Consider the following 19,721-nt stretch of genomic DNA (forward strand, 5'->3'; position numbering starts at 1 on the left):
ATTCTAGACCAGCATATGACCACCTTGCAATTTTCAATATCCTGACATAATAGTCTATTAATAGATTAATTAATAGATTAATTAATTGTCTAATAGTCAATTAATAGACTAATTAATAGTCTATTAATTGTGAGAGACAAGGGGACATTTTCTGTCTCTAAGACTACGTTTCTTATGAGGAAGCCATTAGTTACACATTTTTCCACCTGTGCCCAGAAATGGCAAATCTAAGCATAGTTTTGCAACAGGATTGGTGGTTTGTCTTAAGAGACCCTCAGACACATCTGGCTGGGTGCTGCTGAAGATCAAGGATACTTGTCTAATCCAGCAAGGCAATCCATAATTCCTTATTTATTTATTTTTTATTTATTTTATTGGACTTCTATACCGCCCATCCCCGAAGGGCTCTGGGCGGTGCACAACATATGAGAATACAATATAAAAGCAAGTAAACAATTAAAAGCAGCGATAAAAATTTACAAAACTGTAATTCTAATTATATAAAAGCTCAGTGGGTTAAAATGGCGTCCAGCATTCCAATAATAAAAATCCCTCCCCCTCAGAAAGGGAGGCATGGTGAGTCTCAGTTGGTAACAGGTGGCCCAGATGTCAAGGGCCTAGGAAGGGGGCACCATTAGCGGCTGGATCCTCCAAAGGCCCGGCGGAACAGCTCCGTCTTACAGGCCCTGCGGAATTCCCCAAGGTCCCGCAGGGCCCGGACCGCTGGAGGGAGAGCGTTCCACCAGGCTGGGGCCAGAGCCGTAAAGTCCCTGGCCCGTGTGGAGGCCAGCCGCATCACCGCGGGGCCAGGGACCACCAGTAGATTGGCCTCCGCAGATTGGAGAGGCCGTACAGGGACATATGGGGTGATGCGGTCTCGAAGATACGATGGTCCCAGGCCGCGTATGGCCTTAAAGGTCAACACCAGCACCTTGAAGATGATCCGGAACTCTACTGGAAGCCAGTGCAGCTGACGTAGTATAGGCTGGATGTGTTCCCAGGTGGCGCCACCTGTCAGCAAACGCGCCGCTGCATGCTGGACCAGTTTCAATCTCCTTATGTATAACTCTTGGGGGGAAACCTGCCCAAACAACATATTTACTGCTTCTCTGCTATTTATTTTATGGACAAGAACTTCAGTTCAACAGTATTATGTACTTCAGCATATGAGGTCAAGTTTTGATCCTCATTTTCTATACTTGTGTCTTCAGAGGATATCACATGAACTACTACCAACAGAGCTATGATTCAGCTCTGCTTCCTCAGCAGAGGAAGTACCTTGTATATTTGAACACAGATATCTGAGGACGAAATATATAAACCAAAATAAAAGGTACAGATGTGGGTATACTGACATTTACCCCTTTTTAAAATCATTGAAATGGGAGATGTGCCTTTTTGCAATAACTATTTCTGTGTGTTTTAAAAAGGGGAACCAGCGCTCTGTAGTATACCCTTTGCTGTTGAATATCAAACATATATTTTGTATTTGGATATCTATAATTTTTAAAAGTGCATGAGCACTCAGCTACACATTACAGTTCTTTCCCTGCTTGCTTTAAATTACGTTGTTTTCCTTTGCAAGTTTAGTTGGCAGGAAGAGAAGACTTTAAACATTTTATTATTACTTTGTAAACTTCACTGCTGGAACTGTTTTATCAAGAAGGAGATCAGCATGGACAGAGAGGGAACCCTTTTCCCTCTGCCATCTTCCACACTGAAAAATGCCACTGCTACCATCACACCCTGGGAAACTGGGGAAGCCAGTATCTAATTTTTTTCCCCCCAGCTAGGATAAAAGCAGATTGGCAACTGATTTTTTCAATGAGAAAACGGAAGAGGAGGGAAGGATTAAAATAGCAACCTTTCCACATGATACTTCCAGCTCCATGCTGGATTGACAGTTGGGGGGTTCTCTTCCTTCCTGCTGAAACTGTCATGGTGTTTGTGGATACATGGCACTATGCCAAACTACAAGAGGAAACCACTGAAATCCACAAACTCCACCTGGCCACATGCAAATATCCTTCACGTCCTGAGAGGTGGGAAAAATATATACCCGACATGCCTCTGAAAATACCAGCCATAGATACAGGCGAAACGTTAGGAGTAAAAACTACCAGACCAGAGTCACACAGTCCAGAAAACCCACAGCAGCCAGTTCTCAAAGCAGTGTTAAACACTGAATGATTCAATTTGGTGCTTTCGTGAGTATTGGACATGGACTGATACTCCGGATTGTCTGCTACAGAATGAGTTTGTGGCTGTGTGCGTGCTGCATACGGAAAGAAATTCTTCCTACTCTCTCTCTCACCCAGGATTTGGCTAGTATCCTATGAGTTCCCAAAATGCTCACGTTGTATCACTCCTTGCAACTGATGACCTTTTACATCAGCACTTGAGCACTTGTATTTCTATTTTCGGTAAAGACGAAACAGTTATTTCTTTGGGGTGCTATGTGGTTTCCGGGCTGTATGGCCGTGTTCTAGCAGCATTATCTCCTTATTTCTTTAACATGTTATTTCTTTAGTTATTTCTTTAGTTAACATGTCAGCCACGATGTTCCACCTATAGCAGCTTAATGTCTAATGAGGAAGCGGTCCTAAAATTTCAGATTTCAAAAATCCCCACCGCATCAATAAAAACACACACGCTGAACGGAAGTGAACCTTTGTCCGCGTCGCTTCCTGGATTTTTGTTTGTTTGTTAAGGTGGATTGTAACAAGGCTTTGAAAGCAAGCTGAGATCTGTACTTCGGGACTAAATTTCCAAAAGCACCGAAGCTCAGACTTCCCAACAAATGCAAGTAACCATGCAATCGCAGTCTTAATTTTATTTGGCATATTTTCTTATTTTTATTTCCCCTTAAACTGAGAAAACAGGGAAAAAACGCTAAAGAAACTTTCTGATAAGAAGAATACAAAGGGTTTTTTTAATCCTACTGTTTTCTGTGCAATACTTTTTTCCTTTCAACACGTGTATTTTTCCCGTCTTTTATATTGAAAGCAGACAGTGGGTAAATGTGGCAAAAATGACACCGACCGCTCCACCTTAACTGCTGGGGCGTAACCCCAGTGACGGGGAACCAAATAAGAAGAACGGAGCCGGCTGAGCTTCACACCAGCAACGTGGGGCAGAAGGTGCCGATCCGAAGCGATGGAACTCTACCAGGTCTCCTCTTGCGATCTCCAAGGGTGGATTGCTGCGCAACAGCCTAGCGAGGAGTTCCTGGAGATCATCCAAGCTGTCGTGCAACGAATCTGCAATTTCTTGAGACATGGTTTCTCCATAAATGCTAAAGTAATCAAGTTGGTAAAGGTGAGTCCGGAGTTTTCGGGTCGTTTTATTGCCTCCCACTTCCAGAAGGAACGGATTGTCTAGCCGGTTTCGCGTTTCCCTAGTGAGAAGAGTCTGTTTTTTATGCGCCTCTCCTCACGCTGTTTATTTTGACAGCAGAGATTCCTTGTCATCAGCAAAAAAAATCTGGTAGGCATCAGTGCAAAAGTAATATCCGATAATTAGAAACCCGTACCCAGCTCTTTTTAAAAAAGCAAACTCTTAAGAAGAAGAGTTTGGATTTATACCCCACCTTTCTCTCCTGTAAGCAGACTCAAGGTGGCTTACAAGCTGTTTTCTCCTCCTCTCCCCACAACACCAGATATCACCAGATAAGCCTCTGCCATGCAGGTGGAGCAGTGGGGAATCAAACCTGGTTTTTCAGATTAGAATTCACCTGCTCCTAAGCACTACACCATGCTGGCTCTCACACAATGTGATCGTATACATGCTTACTCAGAACTAAGTCCTTTACAGATCAGTGGAACTTCTTCCCAAGAAGGACAGTAGTTGGTGGCTTCAGAGTCAATAATACCTACATCTCATACAGCTATCAGCACCCAAGGTGAAAAACCTCAGATTGCATTCCCAAAGTGGCTCCACTTTGCTTGTCCTGCTCACACGTAAATCTGCCAGTGCTTGCGTGTTTATGGGAAAAGATCCATCAAGCATCTTCCTAAAGATTCTTCTCTGCAAGGGTTAGCCATATTCCATCATGAATGGTGTTATTGTTGGGGGCTGCATGTATAGTATAGTTAGACATCATTTTTAAATTTCCTCTCATCTAACTGTATTCCCATGAGATAGAATCATAGAGCCAGAAGGGACCACATGGCCATCAAGTCCAACCCCCTGACATGCAGGAATACGCATCAAAGCACCCTGACAAATGGCCATCCAGCCTGTTTAAAAACCTCCAAAGAAGGAATTCCCACCACACTCCAAGGCAGTGTATTTAACAGTTGACCAACCCTTACTGTCAGGAAGTTCTTGTTAATGTTTAGGTGGAATCTCTTATCCTGTACCTTGAATCCATTACTCCTTGTCCTAGTCTCTGGAGCAACAGAAAACAAGCTTGCTCCTTCACCAACATGACATCCCTTCAAGTATCTAAACATGACTATCATGTCACCTCTTAAGCTTTTCTTCAACAAACTAAACATGCTCAGCTCCCTAAGTCTTTCCTCATAGGGCATGAATTCCAGACATTTTACCATTTTGGTCACCCTCCTCTGGACCAGTTCCAGCTTGTCAATATCTTTACTGAATTGTTGTGCCCAGAACTGGACTCAGTATCTGAGGGTGAAATCTGACTATCTGTAGAATAGAGAGGTACATGTGTCCCTCGATCTGTACACTATATTCCTATTGATGCATCCCAGAATTGGATTGGATTTCTTGGCTACCACATGACACTGCCGACTCATGTTCAGTTTGTGGTCTACTAAGACTCCCAGATCCCTTTCACATGTACTGCTGTCAAGCCAGGTGCCACCCATGCTATATCTGTATACTTCATGTTTTCTTCCTAAATGTAGTATCTTATATTTATCTCTGTTGAAATTCATTTTGTTGGTTTTTGGCCCAATTTTCTAATCTGTCCAGGTTATTTTGAATTGTGACCCTGTCATCTGGGGTATTAGCTACTCCTCCTAATTTGGTGTCATCTGCAACTTTGGTTAGCATGCCATCTATTCCATCTATACTTTGCAACTGCCTATGAGTCAGTGATCTGAATCATGAGCAACTTTGTGGAAAGAAATCTGTGGAATTCTTAACAAAAATGGCAAATGAATCAAGTAAGAACAGGGAACAGAGACCAAATTCTCAAATGGCATATAAATAAGTTATCAGTGAGCTGTTTGTTTGCATATGGAACATGAAAATGTTCAGCCCTCAGAGATTGCCTTCAGGTTCTCAAATGCTGTCAAATTTGCTCACAGTCTTCTTCAAGACTTGGATTTGATGACATTAGCTAAACCTAATCCATCTAGGGCATCTTCTTTGATTCATATCTCACATAGTTTTGAGGGCAGCTGACATTCATCTGTGGAAGCCAGACACCTTAAAAAAATCAGTATGTGGCTGATCGGGCAGGCCTCTTCACAGAGTCTGATCAGTGGCAGGATATTTCTGATAGCTCAGCAGAAAGAAAATGCAGACGGACTGTAAGAAGTGCACCACCACAGGAGGATGCGGCCAGACCTGGCCACTGCAGCCTTCAAAGGTCAGTGAAGAGCCAGCATGAGGGAACTGAGAGGGCAGCTGTGGAGGTAGGGACAGGCTGCCCCCAGGGAGGGAGGTCAGGGCTGTTTAAACTCAGGCAGACTGTAATCAGGGCAAAAATCAAATTGGGTAGATAGCAGCAAGCTTTAGTGGAACTGTTGATCCTTTGATCACCTAGACAGCCATGAGACTGTTTATGAAGATGAGAGCATACAGCGGCCACCAAAGCCAGAATCCTGCAAGTACGTACATTTGTACTTAGCGCGACATTCTGCAAAATTTTATGATGAATCTTGATTGCTACAATCCTCTTAGGCAAAAGAGCAGTTCGGAACATCCAATCAGACACTCCAGAACCAGACCAAAATCTCTACCTGGGCTCTCCTCCCCCTCTATTCTAGGGGCTCCTGGGTATATCCATGGGATGAATGGCTGGTTTAACCAGTGGGCTGTTCAGTGACACTCATGTCATATACTAACAGCAGCATTGGAGCGGGCTTGGAAAATTGAGGTTGAGCTTCCCAGGCAACGCAGCTGTCAGTTTCTGCTCCTGCCACAACAGAAGACTAGAGCTCTGGACAACCATGTAGTTCCTTCCTTCCTTCTTTCCTACCATGCAGCTGCTGTACAGTGTGTCTTGGGATCCTTTTTGTTGACTATAGATAGTCTACCTCCACTCCACCCAGCAGAGCAGCACAAGGCTTAGAGTCTTGTGCTGAGTCACTTCTAGCGTTAAGTAAGGTTAAGTCAAGAGACAAATTACTCTCCTTGTTGCTCAATTGCAACATTAGCATAAGCAACCAAAGAAGTGAGTAAACATTGGAGTTCCCCAGAACTCTTCATCAAGCTGAGCAAGAAAAGGGCAATAGGGCAGGGCATACCGAATTTACATGAAAGGAAGGTGCAGTGAATATAAGCGAACCTCGCTACAAGCAAGGTGTACATGAAGGGAAAATATTATTGGCCTTAACTGTAACTTATATGCAAATGTGAGTCTTCTTCCTCCTTTTTGGTAGCATATCTAGAAAAAAAATTCTACTCCTGCATTGGGGTAAATACTGTAATAGAAAAGCCTCACCTTGCAGTTTATAGTAAACTTAAAATAGAATGAAGACACTACTCAGTCTTACATTGCAATCTTGTGCTTGGCCATTGGGAATCTCATTGGATGTGCACAGGGACGTAGGTATAGATTTTTTATGGGGGGGGGTTCAGGGTGGGGCCACACCCCCACCCGCCCCTAGGGCGTGGGCACGCCTCCCCAAGCCCTGCCCCCGGCCTAGTGCTTATGAAAGCAGCTCTCCAAGGCCAGGGACGGCAGACTCCCCCACCCTGCCCTCCCCTGCCCCCCACAAGCTGGGCTCCCAGCCAGCAGCTGGCAGTTCCTTCTGCCCTCCCCTCTGGGAAGAGGCGTAGAGGGAAAATGGAGCCCGGTGCAAAATCTGAGTCCCCCCCACCCACCCTGCCCCCCGGGCAGCCGCTATGATGCTGGAATCCACCCCCAAGCAGCATCACTTTCAATGGTGTTTAAACTAGAGAGCCCAAATTCTCCTTTTAAATCCACTTTAAAGGGAGAATCTGGGGTCTCCAGTTAAATAACATTGAAAGTGATGCTGTTTTGTGGTGGATTATCCCCCACCGTGAAATAGCATCACTTTCAATGTGGCGTAGTGGTTAAGAGCAGGTGCTTTCTAATCTGGAGGAACCGGGTTTGATTCCCTGCTCTGCCGCTTGAGCTGTGGAGGCTTATCTGGGGAATTCAGATTAGCCTGTACACTCCCACACACGCCAGTTGGGTGACCTTGAGCTAGTCACAGCTTTTTGGAGCTCTCTCAGCCCCACCTACCTCACAGGGTGTTTGTTGTGAGGGGGGAAGGGCAAGGAGATTGTAAGCTCCTTTGAGTCTCCTGCAGGAGAGAAAGGGGGGGATCCAGACTCTTCTTCTTCTTCTTCTAAACTGAGGTCCTCAGATTCTCCCTTTAAATCCATGCTGAAGGGGGTGGATTTAAAAGGAAATTTGGGGGGGTGCCTGCTGTCAGGGGTGCAATTGTTAAGCTACCAGCACCAAACTTTTAGGGTATCTTTAGGAGACTGTTCTAATGATACCACCCAGTTTTGGTGAAGTTTGGTTCAGGGGGTCCAAAGTTATGGACCCTCAAAGGTGTAGCCCCATCTCCTATTACCTCCCATTGGAAACAATGGGGGATGGGGCACCCCCTTTGGAAGTCTATAGCTTTGGACCCCCTGGACCAAACTTCACAAAACCTGGGTGGTATCAGTAAGAGATTCCTCCTGATAGTTGTTTCCCAGGTTTGGTGAAATTTAGTTCAAGGTGTCCAAGGTTATGGACCCTCAAAGGTGTAGCCCCCATCTTCTATTAGATCCCATTGGAAACAATGGAGGATGGGGGCACCCCCTTTGGGAGTCCATAACTTTGGACCCCCTGAACCAAACCTCACCAAACCTGGGTAGTATCATCAGGAGAGTCCACCAAACAATCCCTGAAAGTTTGGTGCTGCTAGCCCAAACAATGCGCCCCCTGCAGGCCAAAAATCAAAAAACACTAAAAATGTTTTAAAAACCCACAAACGGGTGGGCGGAGCTTCGAACATGAATGGGGGGGTTCAAACCCGAGGAACCCCCCCCCCCCATTACCTACGTGCTTGGATGTGCAGATATTTAAAAAGTGCTTTTGGCAGTGTCTACCACAACAGCGCAAGGATCTTCACTGTGTGACTGTAGGAGAATGCAAGACAATATTGTTAAACAGTAAGTTCATTTAAAAAGGCATCACTACACAAGTAATGTGTCGTGGTTAAAGTGTTGGACTAGGACTGGGAAGCCCAACTTCAAATCCCCACTGAGTCATAAAACTCACTGAGTGATTTGGGCTAGTCTCTCTCTCAATTTGACCTACCTCACAGGATTGTTGTGATGATACTGGAGAGGATTAGAGAGCCATGTATGCTACCCTGAATTCCTAACAGTAATGACAGGATAAAAATGTGATAGAAAAGTTCCAGCTATTGTTATACATATATGGGTAGCAAATACTTGACTACTATGTAAGTGTATTTGTAACTACAAATGGGCCTGTTTTGTATTGTCTCCTGATTGGATGCCCCTTCACTGACCCTGTTAACCAAGAGTTTCTGGCTATGGGCCTAGTGTGCTTCTACAAAAAGGATCTTTGGCTGTGGAACCTACACAGTGGAGCTCATGCATGATGTGAGTTCAAACTATGAAAAGGCACAGGTGACATCTGTCCTGAGTGTTGTGGGTTTTCCAATCTGTGTGGATATGTAGTTTTTGCTTCTAACATTGAACCCACATAGATGTGGGTTAAATGTTAGGAGCAAAGACAACTAGACCACAGCCACACAGTCCAGAAAACCCACATCACACAGTTGATTCTGGCTGTGAAAACCTTTGGCAATACATTGACATTTGTTCATTACAAACTTGTACCTTCTCCTTTAATGGTTTAGCCCTATAAACAGTTGTTAGCCAATTCATGCTAAGAGCAGATGATGTGAACCAGATGTGTTTCTGCAATCTTACATTCCTGCTGGGTGACCTTGGGTTAGTCACAGTTCTTGGAAACTCTCTCAGCCCCACCTGCCTCACAAGGTGTCTGTTGTGGGGAGACAAAGGGAAAGGAGCTTGTAAGATACCTTGATTCCCCTTACAGGAGAGAAAGGTGGGGTATAAATCCAAACTCTTCTTATAATGTTTGGATCTGGGGATTGGAGTAGATACAGAGATTGGAGTAGATACAGAGGACCTTCATCTGAGAACCAACAGTGACTCTTGCCAGCCCAGAGAATGTGTGTGACGCTGCAGGTCATTAAATTAAATTCTCCTCTATTTTGCTAAGTGAACTGAAAGATTCCAGTTGCTTTTCTCTTGCCACTTTCCTAGTGCCAATAATGGATGGGCCGTTCCATTCCACATCATGGTGTATTGGTATATTATGGCCAACAAACATGTCTCCTACCAGAAAACCCAAAATCATGTATTGTCCTCAACACGAAGTTACTGCTTCGTGCTTCTTCTCATCTCCAAAATGGAACCCTCAAATAGATGCAAACACCTTTATTATTTCTCAGATTGTTTGGAATATTTGGATCTGCTAATCCTCTCCCCAGGCAAGAGAAAGATGGTTATCCAACCTGAAGTATTAAGTGAGCTCCCAGAACTAGTACAGAGTTTCTTCCTTGAGAAACTGCCTAATGTCAAACAGTCATAGGGGTTGGGGGAAGGGCAACACTGTGTACCAGTGAATATTGCATATTCCTGCCCATACCCATCATCTATTAGGAACCACCATTGCAGATCCTTGTTTGAGAGAGGTATTGGGTGAACAAACTTCAGTTTTCAGATTTGTTAAGCATATATAAGTTTCACTTTCTCGACATCTCATCCTTGGAAGAGAGATATTTTGAATATCCAGAAGCATCCCCAAACAAGTTGACCTAATAGTTCACAGTTTTGATACATGTATTTCTATGGGAAATTCCTTTGAAGCTTGGACAAGCCCTCTCTCTCATACCATCAGAACTGACATACTGAAAGGTTTTCATATGATCATTTGTATTTCATGTATTTCGGTGTATATGAGATAACTACCCTATTTCCCCGAATATAAGACATCCCCGAAAAATAAGACATAGTAGAGGTTTTGCTGAAGTGCGAAATATAAGGCATCCCTCGAAAGTAAGACATAGCAAAGTTTTTGTTTGGAAGCATGCCTGACGAACAGAACACAGAAAAATAAGACATCCCCTGAAAATAAGACATAGCGCACCTTTGGGAGCAAAAATTAATATAAGACACTGTCTTATATTCGGGGAAACACGGTGTATCCAATACATCCCTGAATCGCTCAGTTATGGGCTGCATGAAACTGTATGTTATCTTCCTGTTTGTAGATAGGAATGATATTTATGTATTTCTGCAGCAGAAATCCCTATGATACTCTCTCCCCTCCCGTTCCAGGCACTTTCAAACCACCCCCTCTGTCTGAAATCTTTCCCTCCATTGCTTGGGCTCTTTATTTCATGTGTCTGTTTTAAAAGAAATGCGGGGAGTGGGGAGGAATAGTTTACTTATTATACTGCTTTTCAAATAGTTAGTAATTAGACGGGGGAGCAGCTCCCATGGATGTGTAGTGAGAGACCAGCCTCCTCTCGTTTCTGAAGTTCTGAGCAATTCATGAAGAATGTAAGGAGTTAACACCAGAGCATGATGGGTTGCTGCCATTGGTGACCTAGTTGTTTCTTGAGTCATGTTTCCTTGGAAAATGAGAGGCCACAGCAAAGGAAAATAACTTTTGGTTAACCTTTTCTACAATTCTCATTCCACATAGCTTCCTCTGTCTCATCTAATCATGATAACACCACCACATGATGCGAAGTTCCACAACAGGCGTTTTCATACATTGCTAAAATAAAACTAAAAATCTTCATTTAGAAAAATCTTTCTTTTTGGTGTCATTAATGGTCTCTTAATACTGCTGTCACAATTACACACAAAACACAAACCAAAAAAACACAGCTGTGCAGGAAAATTGTCAATTGAACAGATCACCATGCTTTTCATGGGGCCCCAGTCTCTCTTGTAAAAAAATATTACTCTCCCTTATGGGGTATGAATATGATTTTTGGTCTTTGTGTGATTTACAGAGGGAAAAACAATGTATTTGCTGGTACTATCGATTCTAATATGTGTACAAAAACCCAGATTTGAGCAAAATCCTCCCGGCTGCCCCTTGCGCACATGTTACATTATGGTTACTCCAACCTCCAAATAAGGTAATCGACTATAACCGGGGCCCACCTTGAGGTATGAATGAACTTAGAGGCTTTCTCTATCATAGAGAGCTTTTGCTCTTGTTTTTCAGGTGGGAAAAAACAGGATGGGATAGACTGAAGTATCCCACTTCGCTTGAGAAGCTGGTTCAAAGAACTGTTGGGGTAAAGCCAGTGACTGTAATACTATGTGAGCCAGTTGCTTGTTGCTCGTAAGGCCAGCGCAACTTGTTAAATTGACTAGTTATTGAGCAACAACCCTTCTGCTTGCTTTCCAGGCAGGTTCTGCTGGGCAAGGAGTAATGCAAGACAATTCAGATGCTGATCCAATTCTACTTCTCAACTGGTTCTCCAGTTATGAAGATCAGAGAGAGAGGTCTGCATGTGTGATTGATTCCTTGAAGCAGGGTGTGATCCAAGAGGAACGGAATCTCGCCTACAAAGTTAATATCTTGTCTTCAGAGGCAAAGGAAGGACCACCATGCTCACTCTTGTTGACTCTCCAATCAAAAAATAAGAAGGAGTCTGTGGAGGTGAACATCCTTCCAGCATTTGAAGTTTTAGGTAAAGAATCTGCTTCTCTTCGGTTATGCCACTGAATGAATAGAGATGAGTTTCTGTCAAGTGGGAGAACTATGGAAGCGTGGAACAGTTTCTTAAGCTTCTTATCAGAATTTCCTGCCAAGTAGTGACTAGAATTTTATTACATGTGTTGGAGAGGCCTCAGCCGTTTCTGCATGGTCCAAATATCTGGAGCTGAGCAAGAGAAATATCCTGGTTTGGCCAAGAGGTTTGCACGGTTCCCGATCCTAAAGCGGGTTTGTCCTGTGATATTTCCCTCATCCTGGGTTTTTCAAAAAACCGTTAAAATGTTGATCTTTTTCCAAAATCCCACATTGAATCACTTCCTTGCAAAGGTCACAGGAGCAAAACCAGTTTATTTTTCCCACCCCACCACCTGATCTCCCTGCCTTGCATCATGCACACCCTGTTCTAGCTCGCTCTCTCCAAGCACCACTCGCTAGCTGAGCCGCAGCCAGCCCAGTGCTCTGCCCAGTATTGGTCAAAAGTTTTTACTTTGTATAGCAGAATGTGATTCCCATGTTGCTCACTGCACCAGCTCCTTTCCAAAGCTAGAGAAAAGAGGTATGTGTGTCCTGCTTGGTTTTTCTACGGTTGCTGTGGATCCATCAATCAGAAGCATTGCCTTTGGGAGGGGGGTGGAAGAGCCAATCAGAATGCAGCATTCCAGGGATGTTCAAGCATGCATGCTGCATCTACATTGTAAAAACAAAAAAAGCCAGGCTTGTGTGAAAGAAATTGGTTTATTTTCTCCCGGTCTGAACTCAACTCATTCACAGAAACGGGCGCCCATGCAAAGGAAGAAACCGGGGTAAAATAGACCCGGATTTTTAAATACCGAATGTAGCCCAGTATAATTATGCTGTGTAGAATTGACCCTCTTTGGGTATTCCAGCTACTTGTAGTTAAACTAACCCCAAGGTTGCTATAGGAATAAGAACTCTGCTAGCACAACTAATGGTTCATCTAGTCCAGCTGGTGTAGTTTCAGTGGTTGGCTTTTTGGTCAACAGATTAGTATTTAGCCATGTTTGGGGAATAATATTGTCTGTGGCTCTTTTGTTAATCAAGGATAGCGATGCAAACATTTTAGTCATGCCTTTATGGTAGAGAATTGTAGTTGTGGCTTATTTAGGGTGAGAATTACTTATCTTGCCCATGCAAAGTAGACATAGTGTGAACATTCCCTTCCTCTGCTTGAACATGAACCCTTTATTTCGTCTTTTGGGGCAGAATAGTTCTGATAATGTGCAATGGATTTACAAGTCTTATGGTAACTTGCTTTGATTCTTTCTTCCCATCCCAGGGCAGATAACTTTGACATACAAGCCACCTCCCAACGTCTATGTGGATCTGATCCAGGCCACCAAGGACCCTGGCGAGTTCTCTACTTCTTTCATCGAATTGCAGAGGAACTTTGTGAAGCAGTGCCCTGAAAAACTCAAGGATCTGCTGCGACTGGTCAAGCACTGGTACAAGGAGGCAAGCTGCTCTTGCTCTTAGGGTTTGTTTACATAGAAAGTTTGTGTGCCACCTCTTCAAACCTGGTAAAGCAGCTCACCATAACAGTACAAGCAGTAGGGAACAATTACCGGTAGTTATACCCTTATTGCAGGCTAGGGTCAAGGGTACAGGTGATTGTTTGCAACTAGTTCATCAGCCAAGGGATGGATAGGTTGCCCACTCTGCTAACATATACAATGTCTTCAAATTGGTCCTGGGCCCAATTCAGGGTGCTGGCATTGACCTTTAGAACCCTACACAGTTTGGGGCCCTCATGCCTTAAGGATCGACAACTGCCACATGAACCTACCAAACTACTGAGGTCATCTTCACAGACCCTTCTTGGGTGGATGGTTTAGACCATTTGAATGGCTATCGTTTCTGGCCTAAACATGCTGTGACTTATCCAGTGGTGCCTCAGAGATGTCACTTTCCAGCAGTGCTGGATTCCAGAAGACCCCCAAGGGCATCATCACTTAGATTAGATTAGTAGATTAGATTAGTAGATTAGAAAGGCCATTCATACTGCTAGCTAAATTCATACACAATATTTTAGCAGTGACACATAATCAAGTAACAGCCCATGCAATATTAGGGTGGATTTTTTCAGAGATGGCACGGAAAAGCAAATACCTATAATTGTGCCTAGCTATACCCCTGCTGTACCAGAGAGGACAGAGAAAAGTTTCCAGAGATGACTTCTGGTTTCTTGGGGGATGCTATTCTTCTGAGGTTTTTCTCACCTTGGAATTATCTGGGCCCTGATGGGCTAGATCAGGGGTCGGGAACCCGCGGCTCGCGAGCCGCATGCGGCTCTTCCGCCGCTGTTCTGCGGCTCCATGAGCGGAGCCGCCGGCCCCCTCTTCGCCTGCCCTGCAAGAAGCAGGGCGGGCACTTCTGTAGCCCGCGGCCAGTGAGGCCGCGCCGCGGGCGCTCTTCCGGCGGCCGGGATGGCCAAGCCGCCGGGCTCCTCTTTGCCTGCCCGCCCTGCAAGAAGCAGGGCGGGCACTTCTGTAGCCCGCGGCCGGCGAGGCCGTGCTGCGGGCGCTCTTCCGGCGGCCGGGGTGGCCGAGCCGCCGGGCTCCTCTTTGCCTGCAGAAAGAAACATCGCTACTTTGCCAGCAGAAAGAAACATCGCAGAGAGCAGAGAAATCGGGGGGAGGGGGAGACCAAGCCCAACAGCCCACACAGCGAGTTTGGGGCCCCCAGCACCATCCGTCAGCCCAAAAATCCACAAGAATCCCCCAGCCGAAAACAACAGCGGGAGTTGGCAACGCAGGGGATTTTTGCAGCCGCCAAAGGCGGAAGTCAGCACCAGCTGTTGATTATCAGGCGAAAACAAGGAAGGAGGAGGAGAGAGAGGCGGGGGAACGAACAGAAGGGGGAGCAATAGCCGTAGCAACCACAGCCTAGCAACCACAGCCGTAACCCGGGCCGGGGAAAAAAGTGAAACCGGCCCGGAACAACAGAAACTGAAGCAGAAAAAAAGAGAGTCCAAACAACGAGGAGGGGAAGAAGCAGAAACAGCAGCAGCAGTGAGCCGGGCCGGTGAGACTAGTCAAACCGGCCCCCCGCAAAAAGAAAAAGAGGCGAGAAAACAAACAGGGGGAGAAAAAAAAGTACAAGCAGAAATAGCAGCAGTGATTTCTACTTCTGTAGCCCGCGCCGCGGGCGCTCTCCCGGCGGCCGGGATGGCCGAGCCGCCGGGCTCCTCTTTGCCCACCCTGCAAGAAGCAGGGCGGCACTTCTCTAGCCCGCGGGGGGGGGGGGGGGGGGGGGGGGGGGGGGGGGGGGGAAGGGGGGGGGGGGGGGGGGGGGGGGGGGGGGGGGGGGGGGGGGGGGGGGGTGTGTGTGTGAGCCAAATGGCTCTTTGGTGGTGAGCCAAATTTGGTGGTGAGCCAAATGGCTCTTTGAGGGGAAAAGGTTCCCGACCCATGGGCTAGATGATCCAAACTGGAGAAAAATATGTTTTTGATGGTTTCAGTGAGAAAGGTAAAAGATCAGTCATCTTTCTGCAGTAAGCTGATCTGCATGCCATCTAGCCATATCTGTTCAAACCATGCTTGCTTTATATAAACAGATGATGAAAGGGTTTATATAAGAATCACAATACCTAATAATTTGTATTCTGTTTTCCTGCTGACTATATGTTATTTCAAGCAAGCTGTACCTCTGATGCATTCTGTTCTAGTCACTTATATATGCTTTAGTGCACCTCCAACAGAACATTTGGAAAGCAACCCTTATAAATACCCTGGCTAGTTAAACTCTAGATAACTTCATCTTATCTGTTGCTTCCAGGTAGTTTAAAAAGAGGGTCTTCTAAAAATGGACTACTGATCAGTTTTCAGTGTAATGCCAACTCTTATCTTTTTAGCCCATGAAATGCTGTTCCAGCCATAATTGCTGAGCATTTGGCTTCCTGGACCAAGTTCTAAATAGTTTCTTGGACCTCTAAATACTGGGGTTTCTCAGGCACTTTCTTCAATGACATTAGCATTTGTGGCACAAACTAGATAGAGTCAAGTGTGTATCAGGTTGCCAACGCACCCTCTCCTTTTCATAGAGGACGAATATGAAAATGGCCAATTGAATCTTTTCATTGCATGGAGGTAAATAGCATCATCTGATAGATACTTTCCCATTGAGTCTCTATTAAAGAGACAAGACATTTTTATCCAGCGCTGTTGGTAACCCTGCATACACAGTTTGTCATGGCTGGAGTTCTACCTTGAATAATAGCAATAATCTGTACCTTCCTCTGATTCAGCGGAGATCTCCTCATCTCTTTTAACAGAACCTCAAAAAAGTTTACCCGTCATCATCTTTGCCCTCCAAGTTTGCCCTGGAGTTGCTGACCATATATGCCTGGGAGGAAGGAACAAAAAAGGCAGAAGAGTTCAACATGGCAGAAGGGTTTTGCACTGTGATGAAGTTGTTGGTTCAGTACAAAGACCTCTGCTTCTACTGGACTGAGTACTACACACTTGAGGATCCCACAATAGGGACACATGTGAAAGAAAAGCTGAGGGGGACACGGTAAGAATGCTATTGTCTTCGCTGATTTTTTCTGCTTTGTGTATGTTGCTCTTAGTATGCATATCTTGCTCACTTTCTCAGTCTGGATTTAATCCAGGTAAAATTATAATCTAATTACCTTCAGTGGGAGAAATCTGTACATGCCCATTTCTCCCATTCACACAATGAGCCAGCATGGTGTAGTGGTTAAGAGCAGTGGACTTTAATCTGGAGAACAGGGTTTGATTGATAAGCAGTGGAATCTTATTTGGTGAACCACGTTTGTTTCCCCACTTATCTGGTGAACCACGTTTGTTTTCCCACTTGTACATTCCAGCTGGGTGCCCTTGGGCTAGTCACAGTTCTTTGGAACTCTCTCAGCCCCACCCACCTCACAAGATGTCTGGTGTCAGGGAGAGGAAGGGAAAGAACTTTGTAAACTGCCTTGAGTCTCCTTACAGGAGGGAAAGATGGAGTATAAATCCCAACTCTCTTTTTCTTCCCTTTGACATCAGTGGGACTCCGAGTACCTAAATTTGGCTACATGGCACCCTACACGATATTTCCCCCAGCTGTTTAGGAGACCTCTAAAGAAGCAGTCACTTATCATTCTTGTTGGGGACTGTATCTGCTCCATAAGTATCATTATATATCTATCATCTTTTGATAGAATTCCATGTATGGCTCACTCTATTGTTCCAAGGCCAAAAGAGTAGCCCATTCCAGAGCCAAACTGTTGTGATCAGATTTTATCTTTCTCATGTTTCCTCTGAAGTGCATTGATGTTAACTGCGAATTAAAGCACTCATTAATCTGTTTACAAAAACTTTTCCTAGCTATTGTGTGTGTTATTCTTGAAATGCCCATGTAGAATTTGCATGTGTCACAAGCATCTATTAGATAGTGCGTGTTATATCACTATGTAAAGAATAATACATTGCTAAGAGAGATTGCTGAGTCACAATTACAGTTTGATAAATATAAAGGAAAATCAATTCCCCCACCCCCAAATGTGAAAGATTTAGACAGTAATATTCTAGACCATGTTTGGCCTCCTCAAAACAATAGCCTGGTTTTGCAGGCTTTCTAAAACCTGACTAACAATCCAGAATGCTTTTCTATAGTAATGGATTGGAGCCCGTGGACTGGAGCCCGAGTTCTGTCTTGGTCAGCTGAGCACTTTCAAATATATAGATATTTTTATTTCTCAGACAATGTTTATTTTAAGATTTATATCCTGACAATGATGTTTTTGTTAAAGCCTTCAGGGTGGCTAACAGTATAATTACAAGCATATCATTACTATAAAAATAACATTGATAAAATTACCTCCTTAACAAATAATTAGTACAACAACATGGAGATCTGCTACCTCAGAATTTATAAGCCAGATTGTAAATTTGACAGAATGCTCAGTGGATGAGCACTGGATTATATCCTTTTATATCCCCTCTGTCCTTGATGGAGTAGTTGCTGCAGATAACTGCTGATAGCAGTTTGGAACTTACCAAATGTTAGTAGTAGCAAAATAACAATGATCCATAAATCAAAAACGCAGCACTTCTATTATTACAATGTTGGTTTTCAAAAACTGGACTTATGCTTTTACGGCCAATTTACAAATAAAATTTTTGTAAGGGAAGGAAAACAAACAGAAAAGAGACTTGCTGTCATATGGAATTTAAGTGATTTCACTAGTATAATTGGTATCAGGATATCAACTAATTTATTTTCAGTCCTAAATAAGGTAAGACTTATAATAAACTACGCATTGTTGTGTTTATATGGTTTTATGTAGCATTTTATGGCGTTTCAACAAAGAGTTTCATGTGTTTGTGTCTGCAGTCCGGTCATTCTGGATCCAGCAGATCCAACAAGAAATTTAGGCATGGAGAATGGTTGGGATCTGTTGGCCAAAGAAGCTTTCAGCTGCCAGAACCAGCTATGCTGCAAGAAAGATGGTGTTTCTGTTAAGCCCTGGACTGTGCAGGTATCGCTGACATGCAGCCTACTTTCTGATACCTGGCCCAAAAAGCAATTGACCTCTATGCTTGGGTCAGTTCTAATGATATTGCCAAATATGCTCCTAGGCCATATGATTCTCCTTTGTATTAACAGTATACTGAACTGGGTTATCTGTATGATTTAGATGTTTCTTTGAGCAGTATTCTGGCCCTGGTCCACAGTTGTCAGTGATGTCCTCTGTGTGAGCATCTTCATTTTGTGCTTGCCTGTCTCCATAGGGCTGCATCAATATTTACTTAAAATAATTTATGCCTGCATTTCGTCCAACAAAGTTGGAACCCAAGGTAGGCGGCAATGTAAAAATAACAGAAGTCTATGTTGTTTCTAAATTATTGAAAGAGACACTTGGAAATGTTTAAAATAGAACTCTTTGCTTTCCATGATGTAACATATAAGCAGTGTATATTATCTTATGATATACCTCTGGTTCCCTAGAGATTTAGACAGTGCAGCAAAGTAGAAATTGAAAGCAAAGTGTGTCCACAGACTTCATGGCACCTTTGGAAATACGGCCACTCTGATTGTGTTTTGGAAATCAGGAAATTCTATTCAGGTTAATTCCATTTACTTTCCTTTGGAGGTTAATGAAAAAGATGTCTTCAGCTCATTTTTTAAATAAGTTATTGTTGAATGCACAGTCCTAATTCCTAGTAATAGAATTTCTAAGTCCCTTGTGTTCTTTGTACAGAACAGTACAGTGCCCTGAGCCTGGTGGCTTAAATATGTATCCCTAGTAGATGTCATTTGATGACCTGATTGCTTTCTTTTCCAGCCAGCCAGAGCTGTTCAAGTAAAGTTGAAGCAGCAGAAAGGAACAAGCCAGGATCTATCATGCAGCCCCTATGATACCATTGGGCAGATCAAAGAGAAGTTTGGATTAGAAGGGCATATCGGCATCTACGAGAAGCGCACAGCCATGCAGGAGCTTGGTGTAGAGAATGCAGTGCTGCAGAATGACAAGGCGTTAGCTGATTATGGTGTGTTCTATAATATCACTCTCCTGCAGCTCCATACTAAGCAATAGCAGATAGAAGCTTGTGTGAAAACAGAAACTCAGTTAATAGCAGAACCTCAGGTCTACAGACACTTGCCCGGTGACACCACTGGCGTAATGCCCATTGGGCAAGGTAGGCAGCTGCCCAGGGCATGACCTTGTGGGGGGCATCAAAATGCTGGGTTCGTTTTTGGATATTTTTAGTGGTTTTCCATTGTTGGCCTTCAG

At 44.1% G+C, this 19,721-nt stretch overlaps 1 protein-coding gene across 1 annotated transcript; it reads left to right on the forward strand.

Annotated features, from left to right (window-relative positions):
- The first annotated feature begins 2,717 nt into the window (after positions 1–2,717).
- On the forward strand, positions 2,718–19,721 carry LOC125427664 (2'-5'-oligoadenylate synthase-like protein 2). Its single transcript, XM_048487204.1, has 6 exons — positions 2,718–3,318; positions 11,651–11,936; positions 13,260–13,435; positions 16,254–16,495; positions 18,320–18,464; positions 19,272–19,721. Exons 1-6 carry the CDS (start codon positions 3,157–3,159, stop codon positions 19,521–19,523), a joined length of 1,263 nt encoding a protein of 420 aa, XP_048343161.1. The 5' UTR covers positions 2,718–3,156; the 3' UTR covers positions 19,524–19,721.

The sequence above is a fragment of the Sphaerodactylus townsendi genome, linkage group LG03 (assembly GCF_021028975.2).
Source record: "Sphaerodactylus townsendi isolate TG3544 linkage group LG03, MPM_Stown_v2.3, whole genome shotgun sequence".
NCBI classification, from domain to species: Eukaryota; Metazoa; Chordata; class Lepidosauria; order Squamata; family Sphaerodactylidae; genus Sphaerodactylus; species Sphaerodactylus townsendi.